The sequence below is a fragment of the Buteo buteo genome, chromosome 3 (assembly GCF_964188355.1).
Source record: "Buteo buteo chromosome 3, bButBut1.hap1.1, whole genome shotgun sequence".
Lineage (NCBI taxonomy): Eukaryota > Metazoa > Chordata > Aves > Accipitriformes > Accipitridae > Buteo > Buteo buteo.
In genome coordinates, this window is record NC_134173.1 from 17,168,673 (window position 1) to 17,189,765 (window position 21,093).

General features: G+C 37.7%; 1 protein-coding gene across 1 annotated transcript in view; it reads right to left on the minus strand.

Moving 5' to 3' along the window:
- LOC142028918 (cadherin-7) overlaps positions 1 to 21,093 on the minus strand; it is a 79,633-nt gene that overhangs the window by 53,513 nt on the left and 5,027 nt on the right. Inside the window, exon 2 of the mRNA XM_075022918.1 lies at positions 16,810 to 17,209. Within this exon, the coding sequence (XP_074879019.1) occupies positions 16,810 to 17,019 (210 nt within the window). The 5' untranslated portion in view covers positions 17,020 to 17,209. The remainder of the gene's footprint in view (positions 1 to 16,809; positions 17,210 to 21,093) is intronic.

A 21,093-nucleotide genomic window follows, 5' to 3' on the forward strand; every position in this document is an offset into this window, starting at 1 on the left:
TTGATTAAACACCCTAACATTTCTGTAGTGCTTTCTATTAACTACTATGACTGATTACTAACAATGTAGTTCAGTAAGGTAGAACACTGCATGACAGATAATTTTTTTTCTTTTTTTCAGAAGGATATAAGACAACTTATTTTTTTTTCTTTTTTCCCCTACTCTTATGTATTTCACTGAAGATGGTTTATTACATTGATTTTTGCCCAAAAGTGTTTCTAAAATACATATCCATCCATCCATATATACTGGCTAGTTAATTAACAGCCCATTGTTCAAAATTCACTCCAAAGAGTAGGGAAATTTAACCCTGTGCTACATCAAATTAAATCTCTGGTTTAGAATTCTCTAAGTTAGGAAATCATCCTTATGCATGTACAGCATGTCAGGACTTGCTTAAGGCTCATGAATGTTGGTACTAAGCATATGCCTAAGCGCCTTTCTGAAACAGAGCCTTAATCCCTGTGCAAAGGAAGGGTGCTTTAATGAACAGCAATGTGCATCACATCGACTAATTGTAAGAAGCAGAATTGAAAGCTTAAGTGATTGCATTACATAAATTCACACTGTAGCTGTTCAGTATTCAGAACAAGCTGAAGTAAGGGATGCACAGTAAGTATGGGCATTTGAAAATGTGCCTTAAACTGTTAAGATCATTTAAAGCAATCCTTTGTGAATAAATACTTTGAAAGGTTTGATTTCTTCTTAACTTTTTTTTTTTTAACCATTCAAATTTGCAGGTCTGCCAGGGCTTTCAGATACAACCAGACTGATCTCAAGATAGTAATTCATATTTTGATAGGCATTTTTACTCCATAGGATTAAGGGCTGGGAAAGAAATGCTTTTAATGCCCATGTTTTGTGCTGTTTTTCGGAAAACATTTGAGGGGGAGGATAATGCATTAGTATTTCAAAACCATAACAAACTGTCTTAACATGAACAATACTAGGTTAATTGTAAAGCCTTGCAGCTTAGAAGGATTTTAACAGCTGTATGTAAAGGACAGTGCTCTCCTGATGCCTTTTCTTGTTTTGGTGAGCACGATGAGTGTTTAATAGAGACAATCTCATCAAATTCCTATGCAGTTGTTACACCTTGTTTCCTTAAATCATATTTTGACATTTCAAATGATGGGAGAAGATATTTATGGATTAAAATTGAAATTCACTCATCGTTTTTAAAAAAAAAATCCATAGTTTTGCCATGTGCAATGCTGATGCCAACCCAGGATTTTTTCATCTGTTCTTCATGTTTTCACTAGAACACATTCTTGCTGTGTTTCTTACTCACTGCCATTAAATGCTGGCAAGACAATAAATGTATGTGCCATTGATAAACAAATGATGAGAAAATACTGAAATGGCAGGTGTTATTTTACGTTGGTCATGTATACTTGCTGAATCTACATTAAAATTCAAATTGTGCAGACCTGTTTCTAATTCTGAAAGCCATCTGGATTCTACGGAAAATGTTCAAAGTCTTCCTTCAGAAACTCATTTCTGAAGGTTCCAGTACTTCACATATATTGAGAACTTCCAATTTACATAAAGACCCCTCTGATTATCTGAAACAACTTGTTCTTTTGCCACTATAAAAGACATTGCATAGGGTACATAATTCAAATTCTTAGATGATCCCTGGTGAAATTAGAGCACTCTCATCTAACGATCATTTTCACATTGTTCCCCTTCTGAGTGAGCTCTGGTTCAATAAAAAATAGAGCACACAATGAGTTCCTTATGAGAACACTACCTGCTTCCGAAGCATTGTGGTCAACATGAAGGTACAGGAGTTATTAGTATTGTGTATTCCATTAACTGCAAAAAAGATCAGTCATCTGAATTTACTCTCATCTACCTCAAATGTTTCAACTCAGATGACTGTTACTAATTTGTCTGTCATACTCCTTGTGTATACCATCAAACACCTCCTAAAGGGATCTTTTATTATAGTATCTGATTGTTTTATTATAGTATCTGATCGGTTTTATAACCGAATCCGAAAACAATGAATTACTCTTGGAGATTAGAGTTTAAATCACTATAATACTTGCCCCCAGCATTCAAGACTGATCTTTGCTAAGTTTCACTTGACACAGCATGTAAACTTCTCTACCAGATTGTCTGAGCGCTCTCAAAGCTTAATTGATCCAATTTGCATGTCTCATCCTGGCAGAATTGTGCATCATTTCTATCCTCTTGGACTAAGTGATCACAATCTAATCACTTTGTATACAAAGCAGATGGAAAGTTTCCAGCTCCTTTGCTATCCCCTTGCATGCATCCATATTAAAGCAATTCTAATTCGACAAGCAATCTGATCTTTCTGTATTTTTATAGGATTACTGTCTCATTGATAGGCCTTCTGTCACCAATTGTAATGTTCAGAACTTTATACTCAAGGCATTTTCACTTTTGTTTCACACCTTCTGTGTGGTCCATTAAAATGATCACTTAATTTAACAAACTGTGCTAAATATCCCCCCTTAGGGAAGTTCTATATGGCTTGGTGTAAATCAGCACAGCTCTGCGCACTGGAAGGAGAGAGCAGTTTCCATTCATTGAGGATCTGCTCCTATATTTTTAAGGGAAAGCAAATAATTAATTATATCCCCATTCATAAAGTTCTGAGCCTTGCACATTAATAGATACTGCCAAAAATGTTATACCTTTTAAAAGGAAAATGTTATTTTAAATTCAGTAAATATTTTCCAAATAGTAACTGTTCCTGCACATGAAACAGAAACCTCTTATTTAAGTTATTTTTTCTGTACTTTTTCCCTTCAAAAATGTGCAAATTGTCATTTAAATACAATGGCAGTTTAGTAAAATTTACATTACTTATAAATAGGTGAAATCCAGCTTGCGAAAATAACACAAATAAATAAAAGTTTCTGCAAAGAAAAGTCACAAGCAGATGAGTCAAACTAATGAAGATCAAGGAGGTATAAATTTCAAATATCATTAAAATCAAACTTTCTGAAGTGAAGAGAAAATATTACTTAATAACCTCACTTGTAGTTCACAGCTGGAATTTATATTCCTCACCTGTCTCTAGTTTATATACATCTTCAAAGGTCATTGTGTTTCTTCAACTGTACTCTATTCCTCGCATACCTAACTGGTGAATCCTTTGTCCTCCTAATGGTCCCACAGATCCTCTGCTCTTCTTGGAGTTTGTGGTTGGTGAGTATTGGTTTATTTTTCTCCTACATACATCCTTTTTATTGCTGCTTCCTCTTGTTTTCTCCATTAATCTCTATTCATATTTTCTAAATAAAATCTATGAGAAGGCAAAAAGATTGTTTGGGGGGGGGTTAATTTGTTTTCAGTGAAGAATACACAAGAAACGTTAAAGCACGTTGTTCACAGAAGTGATCAGATACTGGTGGTCAGTGCTTATGACAGCACAAGATAAGTAATACCCTTCAGCCTGCTCTGCAGCTACTTTTAAAACAGGTGGAAGACTGGAAGGCAGAAACAATGGCTATATAAGAGAATAAAGGAACCAGAATGCACTATTAAATTCCCCAATTTTTACCAAAGAGAAAGCATGCCAGTTCAGTAATAGAGCCATGTTGTTATGTCCATATATAAACAAAAATTTCAGTACAAGTGGAAGGATAGTAGCTGTTCAATAGCAAATCTAGTGCATTCAATGTTAACTGGCAAAGAACAAACTGAATTAACCAAGTAAACCAATTTGATCATAAAAAAGGCATTAAGACAGTAAATAGGCTTTCTATTAATGTGCTGCATGCTGAAAAGTGGAAGTATAAAACCAGCGATGCCTTTCTGTGACTTGCATTTCAAATAGACTCAGCGGACAACTCGTATATAAGCTGTATGTATTGCAACCTTGGCTGAGTCTTTTAAAGACAAGCTCTTTCTTTCCAGGACACGAATTAGGCCTCTGCTTACATAAGTAAAAACCCTGCTATCTTCAGATTCTGTTCTCATTGTACAAATGTATCGTCCCATAGCTTGCAACTGGGTTGTGCAGGTGTAAGTCAGTGGAACTAACAAACACATCTGTGGATGACACACAAGAAATAATAGAGTGCAATTTGCTGTCTCTCAGCTGTGTTAGCTCAGCAGGACTAATAGCAATAATAAATAGAAAAAAAATTATCACCAGAACAGGCAGGTGTGACTCACACATAGAATTCATCTACTGAGTTACAAAGTATAATTTTATACAGTCACTTTTAAGAGCAAATTTTCTGCTACTCTGTAAACAGACACATACTAGACAGTCATATTGTATTTAGTGAAGACACCCAGGGTTTCCAAGCCAATGTCAAGACTCATGGCCCTGAGCTGCCTTTTCCACGTGGCAACCTGCTGCTTCTTCTGATAGTCCCACACTCCACCCTGAAGTCATTTAAATCTTCAGTTGCGGTAAAAAACTTAACAGTATTGAATGTTTTCCCTGAGCCCAACCTTACAGCAAAACATCAGGAAGGGTCTATTGATTAATGAGACACGCAACTTCAGGAGTATGAAGAACAGAACAAATCTTATTTTGCCTTGCAAAACATCATTCATAAAATAATGTTATCCTCTACCAAACATTATTAACGGTATCTTGATGTTTTAGGGTTTAAGAAAATCTATCTTATTTTATTGCATTGCTTCTGTTGCCACCAATAAAACCAAGAGTGTACTTTGATTTTGAGAATAGATTAGGAAAGCATGGAATGTACTGTTCATCATCAGTTGTATTTACATTTCCAACAGATCCAAGCAATTATGGGAAAAAAAGATCTGGTTTCACCCAGTTACTCTCTACAATGGCACTTGTATCAGTTCTGTCAGAGTTCTGTTATCAGTAAAGGTTATTTACAGGTGCAAGAGTGTTTGACTCCAGCAAAATTTGCAATACTGCTGATCGCTTTGTTCACTCTAATAAACTTAACTCTTCCGACCTTGATGGTTAAGCTGCAGCATTTTTCCCCTGTATCTTGCTAATTACCTTACAAAGTAATTTTCCGGAGAATTGAATCTGATCCACAACCTGTTAGCTCATCCTGCTACAGTCCAGAACTGTGTTCCAAATTGATATTTGCAGTTTAAGCATAGTACAAAGCACACATTAAATGGTCAGAACTGGAAGGTGGGCCACTGTATCTAATAAACAGAAGATAAAATTATTTAGTGTAGTGTGCAGATATGGACTCTTATATCTATAAAGGTACCAGAAGGATCTGTCACCAAGGTGGACATCTTAATCTTTCTGTCTTCCTCATTGCCTGCTTGGCAGACATTTTGGAAGCAAGACAAAGCACCTGGGCCCTCAGTCTGTATCATCCCACATGAAAAGCAGTCATTGATTTCATTTTGTGCTACTAGAAGTAAAATTGTCAGAAAAACATTCTGGAAAGATTATTTTGCCATCAGACTAGCAGAATGGACCGTTATCTCCTACCCAGCTCTACTTACTAAAATAATAGATGAAGGGAAATTGTTGAATGTGATACTGTTGCTTACATATAGTATGGAACAAAATCTAATTTTGACAGGACTTTGAAATTAGTCTGCAGGAAAAAATTCTCATGTAGCCTGCAAATAGACTGAAGGAAATACAGTTACATGAAATGACAAATGTCAAAATACCAGTCTAGAAGGAAAGGTGTCTGCTGAGCTTCTGAAAGACCTAGAAAACCCACGAGCATCATTATTTCATCCCCTTAATTCCAAACACTAATTTACTTCATAAGGTGGGGGCTGCCTTCCTTAGTGGCAGACCAGAGCTTTAATCCTTTTGCTTTTCAGCTCTTAATTTGGAAACAGTCTGGACATGGCCCAGTTGCTGCCCTGACAGCTGGACATATTCGCATCCTTCCATCCATCTGCTGAGAGCTCAGACTTGCTTGAACTCCTCCAGATCTGCATGTGGCTTTTTGCTTATCCACACTCTATCTTGACCCAGTAATTCTTGGAATGTCTACAGATGGAAGGCTTTTCTTTCTTGTCCTATGTTGTTTGGTACCATGTTGCTCATGCTTTAGGCTTTTTTTGATCAAATTCCAAATTCTCTAGCCCTCTCCAGTAATGTTTTAGAAGAAATATTTACATCTTTCCTTTTCTATCAGTTGCTTCCCTGTTCCCAGAAAAGAAACACAAAATCACTTTTCTACTAGTTCTTTTCTTGATGTTTTGTGTTTTTTTTTTGCTGCTGCTGCTGTCTTGTACCACAGATTACATTGTACATGGCATCTTCCTCTTTCGATTACAAATGAGCTTTACTTACCTTTTTGTCGCTTTCAGCTGCATCTGCTAGTAAACAGTCTGAGTCTCCTGCACATTTCTCAAACCTGAGTGTTACTGGATCTCTGGCTAGCTGCCCTCCTTTCCCATCTGCGTTAACATAATTAAGCCCACTAGCATACCTACAAGGCTTTCTTTCTAGAACCCCTGCTTGGTAGACTGACGTGACTTAAACCAATGTATGCCACATACACACATGTATAGCACCTTTAGCAAAGAGCAAAGGGAATCAAGACCTATACATATGATTGTTATACATTAATCTAACTTAATCTTTTCATCGATTGCTTTGGTATGTTCTTTTCAGCTTTACGTCAGGCTCTGGAGTGAGAAAAACATAGCGTATTGCTTCGTCATGGTCCTTGCATTCTCACACTTACTCTTTGGGATGCTTTTTCTTCTCTTAAACTTTTTCAATCTCTTTTTTCCTGTACTAGAATCTTTACATTTTCTTTCAATCTTAAGATAAATCTGAGATGAATAAATGTGTCAGTACAAGTGGGAAGTATTCCTCAGGTACCCTTGATTCAGCAGAAAGAATAAAACAGAAAAAAAATAAGGCTTTAAGATCCTCAGAGCAGGAGTGGACATGAGCTTGCAAAGAAAGAAACAAACATGAATTGTGCAATTTGAATCATACAATGAGACAGGAAATAACAGTTTCACTTGGTTTATTTCCTGTTTAGCTGAAGGTATAATAGAGTGCTTTTGTTTATGGCTTTTTATTATGAGGAAAATATTGAAAAAATAGAGGGAATAAATAAAAAAGCAGTAAAAATGAACACGGGATTGCAATGCTGACTAATGAGGAAAACTTTTTAAAAGTGTGAAATATGTTTTGCTTGGCTAAGCAACAGTTAAGTGGTAAAGGGTAAAAGATGGGTGGGGAGGACAACAGTCTACATGTGCATGAAGATTATGAACACCCAGGAGCAGGAGGAATTATTTAACAGTTTTTAATAGAAACACCATGCAGCATTATAGCCTTGCAAGTTAAAAAAGATACATAAAAATATGCCAAATACTCTCCCAAATGCCTACTCTGCCCATAGAATGTGTGTAAATTGTATAAGAAAGACAAGTTAACTATTTTGCTAATTTAGGGCATTGCATTTTTACCAAGATTATGGAAACTTAAGAAATGACCATCTGCTTTTCCGAACTGTGTCTGAAAACTTTTCATTGTTACAGAATAACAAGCTAAACTTTGCCTAGTACAGCACCTGCCTACCTTGTAAGGAAAATGGATTGCTTGATTGCCTAGTCAGCAGGGTTACAATTTGGTACCTCAGTATGAAATGTTTAAGCAGCTTATCATCCTTACACATGTATCCAAGTACCAGATTTTCCATATTTTGGAAACATTTCAAATGGAAAATAACTTTGTGGGCTCAGTTCTTCTCACATGCACTCCACAACAACAAAATTGCATGTCTCTATAGTTCTCAAGATAATTTCTCATAATTTACAGAAACAGGAAAACTGAATGGGACAGTATGACTATAGTAACATTTTGTGGACTTCATGCTGCAAAATCTCCTTATATCACCTGGAAAATTACATTAAATTTATTTCTTTCTACTCAGAGAGGGCCAGAGAATCTCTTGTGATGTAGGTAGAATGATCTGTGGGACCGCCCTTAGCTGTTCTCAACATATACCCTATTCACCCAAACAAAACACAATAATGCAAGCCTTCAGTGCTCTACTACTGTGTGACTATATGAAAGGAAGGCACTATTTTTTCACTGTCAAAATGTGGAATATGTTGCTACCTGTTGTCAATCAGTCTTTAGTATTATTCTTTTTCTAACCTACAGAATAAAATGTCAGTTAAAAATTCAATTTTAAACCAGCCAAATAGTTTTATTCCAAAATTAATATTCTCAGATGGTCTACTAGGGTCGATAAAACTGTTCTCAAGATTCTGGATTAAATCTTCAGTTACTCTATGAACAGCACAACTTAATAAACAACACATATTAAAAAACCTTTGCCGCCTTCTCGGATGTTTAGAACTACCTTCTTCTCCCAGGGGAGTATTCTGAAAAAGACAGCCTGAGACTGAGCCAGTAAGGCAGATTTTGTATTTTCTGGTACATGAATAATCACACATGAACTACTATATGCAAAAGAGCTATGTTTGTCTTGGTATTCCTATTTATCTGAAAGATAAAATAAAGTTTATCCTTTGCTATATTGTTTATGATTTATAGAGTACTACTATCACACTATGTGCTTTACACCCATGTAAATAACAATATTACTTCTGCAACAGTACAGGGTTGTAGCACCAGCAAATACTTGAATATGGAAGGAACTATTAATGGTAGTAACTTTTTAGCTGAGTCAAAAACATCTGCAAGAATTAATCCTAAATATATTGTATAATTTTATGAGCATATTCATTGATTTTGGTGATCAGCACCTTTTCATGATGTGTTCTTCTGTTGTCAGTGGGGCTTCTTCATTGGCTAACTTTACACTTGGCCTGGGAAGGTTAAGTTGGTTCCCATTTATAAACTGATGTCAAGTGATTTATAGTTAGGTGTTGACAATGTATTTTTAATAGCATGTAATCAAAACCCCCATTTTTTAACTGGCTGATCCTCCTTCTTACAGCCTTGAAGATATGAGAGATTAAGCATTATGACCTCCGCAAACTTCTGCTCGTGGTGTAGGCTGGTATTCATACCACGACCATGGTTTGGACAGATGGGACAGAATTAGAGTTCTCCTAACAGCATAAACTCCACTGCTTTTTCTAAGAGCTACTTGTCTCTAATTTACGTAACACTAAGTGCCTCTTCCAGTGCAAAAGTGACAGAGAAGACACTGGTTAGCATAACGTAGCTAATAGTTATTCTGAGAGAAATGAGCAACCTAGTGTATTAAATTCTTTCCTCTCTCAGCAGTTCCACCATTGCACTTAGCTCAGCCACCTCTTCCAGGCAAATGCATGATGCTGAGAGAAAAAGATTATACTGTAGAGATTTTCCAGGACTTATCACCAGTATATTCATGTAAAAGCCAACTTATTGGACAAGAAGGAACCATTTCCTGATTTTTTCAGGATCTTTAAATATGTTGTCCCAGTTACTCCTGTTAACTGGTAAAAGTTGGTACTGAAAAAATTACATGTACACAGGTACTATTTACTAAGTGATTACTGAAAAAAAAAAAAGACAAGGAACTCGTGGAGTGCAGTGTGATATTTAAAAAAAAAAAAAAAAACCAAGAAAAAAACCAACAAAACCAAACACCAAAAAAACCCAGTAGTGTGGAGCAAAGAAGAAATTAAGCAGAAGAATTCTGACAAGGCAGGAATAGTCCTGGCAGCACGTTTAAACTGTAACACATGGAAAGCACTAAATACATGGGATGAATGCCCAATGAGTCTGTAGACAGACAATTATGTCTATCAGTACAGGTATAAGAAAAAAGGCACTATGGAAAAGGTAGCATGATAGCAGGCTACAAGATGTAAAACTTTAAAGCATATGCAGTTTGATCTTTTGAAAGCAATTGAGAAATATCCTTTATCTTCACCGGTCTGAAAGAAGAAGTAGCCTTGTACTAACATAGATATCAAATAGATCTGCATTTATGAATTTCAAGTAACTTGTCATCCATAAGGGATGGAAAATAAAGGCAGGAAAGAACTCCCTGTTATCTGTTCATAATGTTTAAAAACGTTGCATGATTCTCATTTTCAGAACAAATAATATTCTATCTTCATAGCGAAGAACAACAGTGAGCTATTGCTCTCAAGCTATTTTCGGGATGTTGACTAACATGTCCATATTTCTCTGAATTTCATCGTTGCTTCTTAATCTGCTATTGCCTCCTGTCTTACAACCCAGCCTCAGGGCAGGGGTTGTGTCTGCTTGCGCTGCGCCTAGCACAGTGGGGATTTGGTTCATGACTGGACTTCCTTAGCCCTTGAATAATGTAAATGCTCATTAGTAGCCCTAGTTTTACAGCACTGTATTTCTAATGTCATTAATACACAACTGTGAGACCAGAGGACAGAGGTAAAACTGGATGTTGAGTGACACCCAATAGCATGAATTAGAGAACTAAAAACAAGCTCAGCAGATGAAAAGGAGAAGGAACATTACAACATGGCTAAAAAAAGTCAGCTGAAGCAGCATGAGCTTAACTGACATCAAAACTGTAAATCTCATGCTCTCATGAAAAGAAGGCATTTTCTGATAACCAGCCGAGCATACAGGAGACTTGCATCTACATATCATTGCAAAATTAGCTTTTACTCTTCCTTTTCTATTTTGTCAGAGACCCATAAAATATAGTTTTAAATAATGCCCAAAAGAAATTCAGAGGAGAGCACTGCAGGTAGAGCCTAATAGTCTACTGAAATACAGAACTGGTATTACAGGATTATATAAATAGCATGGCTGTGGTATGGAATAAAAAGCTGTGATGAGGGCTACTTAATTTACGGATGTTGTCATCACCTTCACTAACCTTCCTCTTCTGTAATGCCACATGTTAAGGATCAATGTTCTATATTATACTAAAAGATCAAAAAGCTGCATGTTCTGGTTCAGTATCCGACCATAAGTCTCTCAACTCTATTATTGCTTCTAATAATGAAATTACATACAAATTGTCTTTTAGTGCTTGAGCATGTGAAATTGTCATCACTGTAAATCCCTAGCATAAAACCCATTTCTGTATCCATTCAGCTATGTGAGAAGACGACTTCCTATCAAGAGGGAAAGAGGAAATTACACTATAGCTGTGCAGGCTAATGAAATCAACCAGGAAAAAAGCAGTAGATTTTAGGTTATCCCTTTGGATAATTCTTCCTGTGTGCCTTTAATCTCACCATTCTCCCCAGAGACGCTTTAGCCCTGCATGTTGAGTAGGAAACATTCAGATTGTCAGTCAGCTCTCAGTTATTCGGGGTAATCCAAATAAAGTAAAGCATGGAATAACGCAAAGCCCACAGTGACTAGCCAATGAAGAAAAGTATGTGCTACTAGTGGCTGTGTAGTACAAGCTGAGACGGTAAGTTCATACCACTGCTGTACAGTTGAAGCATCCCTTCACCAAGACCTATTCAATCCACAAAGCAGGTCAGCAGGACTTGACTATTTGGTCTGTTCATTTGTTTCGTTTGCAGCACTTGTGGTAGAAAAACATTGACCAGAATGGCATGTCCCATTTTACTTAAAAGGTCAACTGTTATCAAATTTCATAGCACAGAACAACACAGAGTTCCTGAGATGGATAAATATCAGAAATACAGCAGTTTTGCTTTTTCACTTTCATAAATGGCCTTTGGGGAACATATAAAACAACAGTGCTTCAAAGATTATGCTAAAAGTAAAGATAACATAAATAGAAAAGGAGAAAAAATACAACAAAGGGGAAGTTTCTCTCTGAGTTATTATGCCATCTTTGTTTTCCACATAGTGTCCACAAAGACAAATGAAGAACAGGTGGCTCATGTTGGGTTTGGGGTTTTTCCACCAGAAGTACCCGGGGAAAAAAACAGAAAGAAGAGAAAAAAACATCTGTGCAGAGCTGTAGCTACTCTCAGGCGGGAGCTTACTTGCAGAGCAGACGTGAACATTCATCTTGCGCAGGACGCTTGGAGGGGCGAGAGCCCAGGCTGAGGCTGGGCAGGGAGCGTGGGTCCCCCGTGGGTTGCCTCCAGAGGCAGCGGGAGGGACAGAGCCCTCCAGGGAATCTCACTCAACCCACCAACCCACCTCCTGCTCTGGTACCTGCAAATGAGGCAGCCTAGCCTCTTTTACTTACGTTTCGGTTTTGTAATTTCACCCCATCTCCTCTCCATTTCCCAAAGTGTCAGTAAAACTGCTGTAGTGTAGTTTCTAGAGAGAGGAAAAGCTATTTGGGCTAATTTCTATTCAGAGATCCTCAGCTCTTTCATCACAGATGAAGTTCCCCCAGTTTCTCAGCAGCTGATATTCCCACATATCGGTCTAAGTTTGACTGAGGGGCCAGCACTTCCACAGTAGGGGAGTAGCTCACCACCTTAAAGTATTTTAGCAAAGACACTTATTATCCAAGTCAGCCAAAAAGTCATCAGCCCCATCTGAAAGTGTCAGGCTATGATGTAGAAAAAGAGCCCTACTTCTGACTACATCCCTATGGCTTGATATAAGGTCACACCCCAGATAAATATCATATGTGAATAATTCTGTCACCCTATTGACACATTGACCAACACCTTCGAAAAACAAGAAGCGAAACCAAAGGCAGGTAAAATGGAATTGGAAGGCAATGACTGTGAGCTCTAACAAACTACTTGCTCTTAGTCCCCTCATTTAACGTTTTTTCTTGCTTTTACCATCAAGAAAATGGAGGTTAGGATTTATGTTTTGCTTCCCCATACATTATAAATAACAACTACATGCAGGGCACACTACAAGTTCCAAGTGTTATTTCTGAGAAGTACCAGCGAGCCTCACAAAGTTAAATATCAGCTTCTTGGTTTTGTGCTCAATCAAGCCTATGCCTTTTTCTCTTTTATTTTCAGTTCTTCCTATCTTAGTGAGGTTTCAGGGAAAAAAAAAAAAAAAAAAAAAGAGGAACTCAGCAAAGAGCTTGAAACTCTCCCTGTCTTCAACCATACCTAAATTTAGAGCCATTGGAAAAGGAGCTTTGGTTTGGAACCAAAGGAAAACAGTGAAGCCAGTCATCAATCAGCATCTCACATGGAGTTCACAGCCTTGTTTCACTTCTTCAGGTTTATTTGTGGCTTCTTTCGATTATTTTTTTTTTAATTTTTTAATAAGGAAAATGAAAGGATTGCTGGCTGAGACTTTGTGTCATTATAATGCTTTTGAGGAGACTGACATTCTTGCAGCAGAACACATCAAATGGAATTAAAACTAAAAAAACCCACCAGCAACAACAAAAATACGCAACCAAAACCAAATCCTGGATGTCTGATAGCTACATAACAAAACCAAAAATGAGATCAACAAAATTTTAAAGTTCTACTTTAACTTCACCCCTTTTTGCCAAAGTGTACCCATAGAGACTTTAATTACAAGTTTGTATACAGCTTTTCAAATATTCAATATAATAGCATACACTTTTTCCTAATTTTAGGTGTTTATGCATTGCATCATTTTAAATTGCTCTGTACTATTACTTTTGTGCCCAAATAGATTCCATTTAGGTCATTTATATGGAAAATAGAGAGTAAGGCATTTCACAAAACGTATTACCAAGCAATAGTAAATATTTTCCAGAAAACAGAAGCCACCTATGCTTCTAGCTAAATTAGCATCATAGTTAACTGCCTCTTCTCCTACACGGTATATCTGGAAGATAACAGTACCTATCCAAACAGGTAAATGGGATAAACAGTTAAATGCTTCAGCCCTTTAAGTGAACATAACATATGCTGTGCTGATGGACAGAAAGAAATTGTATGTGGTTCAGTCCACAATCTGATTACATGTTAAGCACCTCCCAAGAGGCACTCAGAATTACTCAGGATTGAATCCAAGATGATTAAAATTCATACCATGGAGAGGAAAGACCTACATTTAAAAAAAAAAAGAAGCAAAAAACCTCAGTCACCTCTGACTCCTATTAGTGTAAAACTAATGGAACTCCTCCAGAGGTTTCTCCAGAGTGATGTGAAACAGGCCCCTGCTGCCTTAAGAAAATAAATACCTTTTTTTTAAAAAAAAAAAACCAACAACAACAAAAAAAAACATTCTGGCAATAAATGGATGTCAAGGATGCAAGAAGGAAGGCTGCAATATACCTCAGGTATGGATCTGAAATCTTGTTAAATAAACACAAAACACTGAAAAAATATTTTAGGTGAAAGACTCATCTTACTGAGGCAAATAGGAATCCTGTTACATTATTTAAAAGGAATAGGGTTTTACCCCGCATGATCATGTAATTAAAGTGTTAGAATGCACACACCCAGGAGGACAGAGTTAATGCTGAACATGGAATTAACATTGGTATTTCATGACTCTTGAATGATTTGCCGTGTAATCCTAACATTCTCCAAACGCTGCCTTCCAACCAGAATCACCTAGGGCTTTGTGAAATGGAACAGCGGTGGGGAGAAAATATTCCCTAATGCAGCTCCATTTGCCTGAGTGTTTCTGAAGCATTTTTATCTCACAGCCCTTAAAATCTGGAGGAAGGATCCTCATTCCTGGATGTGCAGTTAGATTGGCACCCTGCAAAGCATCCTGACCGTAAGGCGGTGCAGGACTGACCACCCCAGGAGCAGAGCACTCTGCAGAACATGAGGCAGAGTCTGGTCGCTGCTTCCACTTCACTTGATGAGAGAAGTGAGTTGTGAGTTATGAGTTATGCCAGCTCTTTGCTTGCTGTAGCATCCTCATCAAGGGGAAAGAAAAAGAAAAAAGAAAAAAGAAAAAAAAAAAACAAAAAAAAACCAAACAACCTGCTTATCCAAATCTTGGTCTTCTCAGTCCCTACCTGCCTGCAAAGGATTTGAAACAAGAACAGCAATATTTTTAAGGGGAGAAGAGGGGGAGGAAGGCGACTGCTGCTCACTTCAGAGTGGTGCTACACATAATACATTAACATACAGAAAGAAAATCACTTCTTCACCTTTTTGCTTTCCTGCGTGGGAATGCAGCTTCGGTCATGATTGCACCTCAGGAACCATACAGTAAAAAGCCTCTCCAGTGAGAAGGTTAGGAACCGGGCATATCTTATCGTATGAGACACTCAGCAAGGACTCTGTTTGCAGGAAGATGGGCTTCCTTTTGCAAGTGCAAATTTTTATCTGCTTTTCCTAGAAAATGAATTGCTGGTACAAATGTGAGTTCCTGCTGATACAAAAGCAAGCTGGGCACAGATTGTTTCAGAAAAAAAGGTTTGCTTTTCAGAAGATGCCTGCTTATGAATGCTAGGACTCCTGGAAAGGACAGGGAAAAGCAGACTGTGAAGCTAAAAATAACCACATACATGGAAATATCACGTACTCCAGTGCTACCACAGCTTCTTTGGCCATGATATAGTAACTGAATGACTATGAGAATAGTTACAGATCAAAACCAGTCTTTAGTTGAGTATTTAAAGATACTTCTTTTCCAGGAGAGAAATTCCAAATTGCAAGCTACACTTCCTTTTTCATCAGTGGGCAAGAATGCCAAATATGCCATTTTCCAGAGACATAAGAAAAGCTCTAACCTGAGAACAAATTCGCCTAAAAGACAAAACTCACAAAGCCAAGCAGGGGCTGCATGGCATCAGAATGGACACTGCTACATAACCGAAAACTTCACAAAAACTTTCAGGACTGCTGTAATAAGAGACGGTATTTCTGATTCTAGCACATCTTTCTCAAGGGCTCAATTGTGCAAAGTACCAACCCCAGTTCAGAAAAGCACCTAAATACAACCATAGTTGTAATCATAGGAGCAGTTCCCCATTTAACTTGATTATTCAGTTGGCATGATTAAATTCTAAGTGCTTAACTGTATTAACACAAACATCAAGGTTTTTGTCTCAGCAGGACAAATTAAGTAAGCTGAAATTCACTGCACTCGTATACTTGAAGTGGTAGATTTCATATTACTTCATCTCCTTCTCTGTAAGCGTGCCATTTTGCCAAAAGCTGTCACTCCATTGTTTTCTATGTATTTGCTGTAGTTTAATGAGAAACTCTATTTATTGATTCTGATATCACATAGAAAAATGGGGTTTTCTTTCAGTAAGATGATTACACATAAATGTTACATAGAAACACAAGAGGGATTTTTGTTTGTTGTTTTTTTTTCCCTTTGCAATTGCTGAAGGAAGCGTATTACCCACCAGCACAAGGCAGTGAATGAGGATTCACAGCCGTGCTCCGCACGGTCCACGTGCAGCAGTGGGCGTGCGAAACAAGCCATTTGGGATGCCCCGATGGAAGGGCTTGCTCTGCGCTGGCCTGCTGCCTGTCGGAGGGAAGGTAAAGCCACGAGATTTTGCACGGAGGGACAGCAAGGCCCCCAAGGTGCCAATCTGCCAGCCAGGCATAGTCAAAGCAAAGCAGTAATGCAGACATGCCCTCCTTTTCACTTGTCGCACCCCCAGACACCCGATTCTTTCTCTCTTGCCTCCAGTAGTGCTGATCTTTAGGGAGCAAACAACATAACACAGAACTTCTATTGCCTGGGACTAGCTGCTAGCTCTTATAAAAGAGCAGTCATCAATATTTTTCTCTATTCCTATGTAAAATAAAAAATAATCTAATATTAGTAAAAAAATCTTTTCTTTGTATCAAAGGTGGAAAACACGTTCATTATTGTGATCCTTTAAAGAATCATAGCTGAAATGAAAATAGCTCTTAATGAAAATTGCAAGAGGAATCAGGAATGTAATGTGTTGCTGTTTTGAAGTGCTAAACATTTTCCATTTTCAAACTACGAAACTTTGTCCCACCCTGGCTTAAGTCAACCATGCTGACAGAATTACAATTTTCAGGCTGCACCATATAAACACATCAAAAAGCGAGCATCTGCACCTTCCAAAGATTGTTTAAAACCCCTACCTTTCCTACATAGAGTGGGTCTGTACCCATGTATTCTTCCAGCACAAAGAATTGATTCCACACCCAGCTGCGTTTGGTTCTCGTCCTCCCTGATTGAAAGTAGGGCTTGGACCTGGACCTTGAGAGCTCTGCTTGATTCATCCCAGAAAGACACAGGAAAAGAGCTAGTATCTGCAGAAAATGGCAGAACTCCACTTTGCCCAACTTCATCTTTTTTTTTTTTTTTCCCCGTGAAAGAAAAAACCTTGATGAGAGCAGGCACAATTCCAGTTGTCTCAGTAGCTCTAGCCTCCGGCAGGGTGTCAGCTGGGAGTCCAGAGATAATAATTTGTAGAGTGGTCGATTGGAAGAAGTCACCACTGCTGAATAGCCTTCACCAAAGAAATGGTGTAATAGGTACCTATCCGGGAAAAAGACAAGAACTGTTGTCAGAACTTTTTTTTTTTTTTAAAAGAATGCAAATTCTTTGCAGCTTCATATAATGCATCAAAAATGTTTATGATTTTTCTCATCATCAACACAGTTGAGTTTACATAATAAGTCTCTGAGAGCTTAGAGCACATTCCTTGGATGGCATTACTACTGCTGATACATCTGTACTTGACAGCTATAAAGTTTTCTTGTGACTGCTCTCTTAATACACGTTTCCCCAGTACAAAAGCTGAATTTTATTCTCTTTAAAATAATCAAAGAAAGTGTAGTTATATACAGTTCTTTGGTTTGATTTTTCCTCCTCTGTCTGCTACAGTCTTCTTTACTTGCCATTACCATGATACAAACCAACTACAGGCAGGAATTTACATTAATGGTAAGGACATACACCAGCTTAACTCTCTTCCATACAACGGAAAAGTAAAATAAAGGAGTATAAGATGAATCGGAACAATTTGATTGATCTTAGTCACAGTACACCAGATGTTATATTTTGTTCTGATCTGAACCTGGCCCGCTAAAAAGCCCTCAGAGTCTCCCCACTCATTCTTACGACATTCCTAAAGCAAATGTCAAGCTCAGTAAGAAGCATGTTAGACTAGTTTATATACTTATAAATATGTTCAGAAAGATCAGAGGATAATGTGATTTTGTGTTTTCAATGAAACCTTTATTTAACAACAAACGATCTTTCAGCGCTAACACATACAATTTTCGTCTTTTTGTGTATCTTGTCCTTTTTTATTTCAAAATCTTGATCATTTAATAACTGGTAGAACTCACTAAAAAAATAACCAATTACAAAAAAACCCCAACCCTTCAATATTTAAACAAGTCTTTTTTCTGCCTTTTACAATTGTGAGCATTCTCTGGCCAAGTAAAAATGTATACTTAGTATAATATTTTTAAAAGTGTAAGTTCTGTCAGACAGTACCAACCATAGCTTTGCCTTTCAGGGGAATCACCTGCATTAACCCCAGGTAAGCAATGCTCTCTCTGAAAGAGGCATCCCCCGTGTCCGAGTGAGCAATGAGGCAGACAAGAAGGATTTAAGAAGTGCCAAGCACACGGTGAAAATGAGGATGAAATTAAAACAGATAACAAGACATTCATTTGGAGTGAACTGCTGCTACTTAGGAAGCCCTGGAAGAAAGAAGATTTCATCCTTTCTACATTTAATTAATCTAAAAAGGCTAGACATTAAATCACATGCACATTAAATGCTCTAGATAGATTAACATTATATCCCTACCCACTACTATTAAAACTGAGTGAAATGTGATCTCTGCTATCTGTTTTCAGTATGTCAGGCTCTTTTAGCTGCAGAACGCCTAAGCATCATGCTGCCAAAGGTACCTAGAGGGCAGAAACATGAAACAAATAAAAAGCTCTTCTGATTACAGACTGTATTTAAAGCCTTTTTTACAGTAATCCCTTCTGTGGTACTGCCCTGCACCAGAAAGGCTTTGCTTAGAGGCTGGTGGGATAAACCACAAACCCACTGAGCGTGTTTGCTAAGCAGCAGCAATTTGAAAGCTTCCATATGTGAAAATCCAGTGTCTCCCCACAGGCAAAACAAGAATAGGCAATGTCTTACCTAAAGTCCCTGATTTCCAAAACGTGATGCTACAGTTATAAAAGACGTCTCTCCAACATGGACCAAGATTCCCTTCGCGGTGGAATTAACAGGCAGGTGTCATCATCCCTAGCAGAGCATAGCTCAAAATGATGAATCCCAACTAGTCATAGCTCAGTTTTGATCTGGCCCTTTGGGTAAATCGTGACCATATGACATAGTAATTACTGGGAGGGCTGCCATGAGTGGCAAGGAGAGCGGCTGTGCTTCCTCCGTCATAGGTTCACTTCCTACCGCTCAGTTCAAATAAGATAAGCGTTGTTTGTAGTAAAGGCTGTTTATGTACCCTTTGCTTTCCCTCTCTGTGTCTAAGTTACATCAGGTTAAAGACATCTGATATTGATAAACCGTCAGTTTATTTCAAAGAGGCAGCAGATTGTTATTTAACAGAGATAAAAATATGAAATGGATTTTCTTAAGAAATGTCAGTAAAACATTTACAATATGTTAGAGTCTTTCCACTAAGCAGTTTGAAATGTCTTGTTCTTGCTCTGAACAGACATTTCAAACCTAGAATTGCTCTAACCTTTATCTCGAACAGTGTTCTCTTATATCCTCTCTTTTACACCTGCAGGGAAGTATGAAAGCCACCATATGGAGTGCCATGGTCCCCAGCCACACACCACAGCACAGAACTGAAAAACGCACCCAAAATACCAACTCAAAAACAGTCCATATGCTAGACAGCACAATCTGATGAAAAGCAGAGTACTCGCACCCCCTGGAAAAAAAATGTTGTCGTTTACTCATTCTCAAATACTTTCACCACACAATCACCAGAATTCCAATTATTTTTATTCAGCTGTGTGGCAGCACTTTCTGCTCTGAAATCTCTTCCCTCCCTGCCTCCCCTTCTTCAGGATAAGTCTTATTCCTCTTAGAGCACTTTTTTTTAGGTTTTTATTTATAGTTCTTTCAGCGCATTGCCTTTTGAGTGTGATACTTCCCAAGGCAGAAGTAAAAGTGCTGGTATTTAAAAACCTTTTCTGTTTGGGGCAAAATTATTTATTAAATTGCATTTCATTACCTATCTTGCTGATACAGATATACGTATTTATATGGATTTTTTAATAAAAAAAAAATATATTATATTTCTGCCCAAGCATAACTTTCACTTCAACAGCACCTGTTCTATGAAGTCCATAAGTATGAAGTCTACAAGTCCACATAAGCAACACCACAGCATTCATAAAACTGAAAACTAAAAGATGCTGTTGTTTTTTTTCTCATCAAGGCATAACTTCACTGTTCAGGGTTGCACTTGCAGCAGTGGATATGACTAACACTGACAGCAATAGAGGGAATGCAGTGCTCTGCTTCCAGTGCCTTCTCTGTCATCTGCGCTTACAGGCTTGAGTGTGAAGTGAAGGCAAAACTGACCTGCAACCATTTTGTATTTTGTGTTTAAAGATGCTCTTTTATAAAATGGTATCACTTTCTGCACAAACAGGACTCAGTGTACGCAGAACTGAGAAATATTTGCACTTGTAATTGATGTCATTACTTACCCTAGGACACCAGTGCACCTTTACATCTTGTTTCTGCATCTCCAGAATGCTACTCCCCTCCCCAAACAGGGGCAAAATGCAATCATGTCTCCTCACTCACGCTTTGCCTACATAAAAATTAAGTTAGGCTTTAAAAATAAAATAAATTTTTCTGCTGGTGTATTTAAAGCACTAGGGTCTACCTTTCACATCTAAGCTTGTACTCCCTACTTACTTTGCATATAGTCCTGACAATCACAAATACGAAAAATACAAAGTATAAAAACTGGTGTGTAATTCAAAGAGTATGTTGTGTGATCTGGACTGTGCAAGTAGTATGTCTTACCAGAGCAGTAACACACTGTCAGTGTGAACAGCCATAAGAATAAAAAAAAATAAATTAAAAATATCCACTAAATATCTAATCTTTCATGTTTGTGTTCTTAAATAGCTGGTTGACATATAAAACATCAGACTGAAGAATATACATTTGAAAAAATAATAACCTCCTTATTCAATATATACCATAAAACTTACATCCTCTCCCATCTGCTGCATAGAAATGGAACTATATTTAAGCCACAGTCTAGTAGCAGAAGTGTTCTGGTGAACACTGCTAATCTGAAAAATGTTACTACTCTACTTTGCCAAAACAATCTGCTAGTGTCAAAAAGACACTATTATGCACTGTCTCTGAGGGGCAATCTTGATTTGTTGAAAACATTCAGA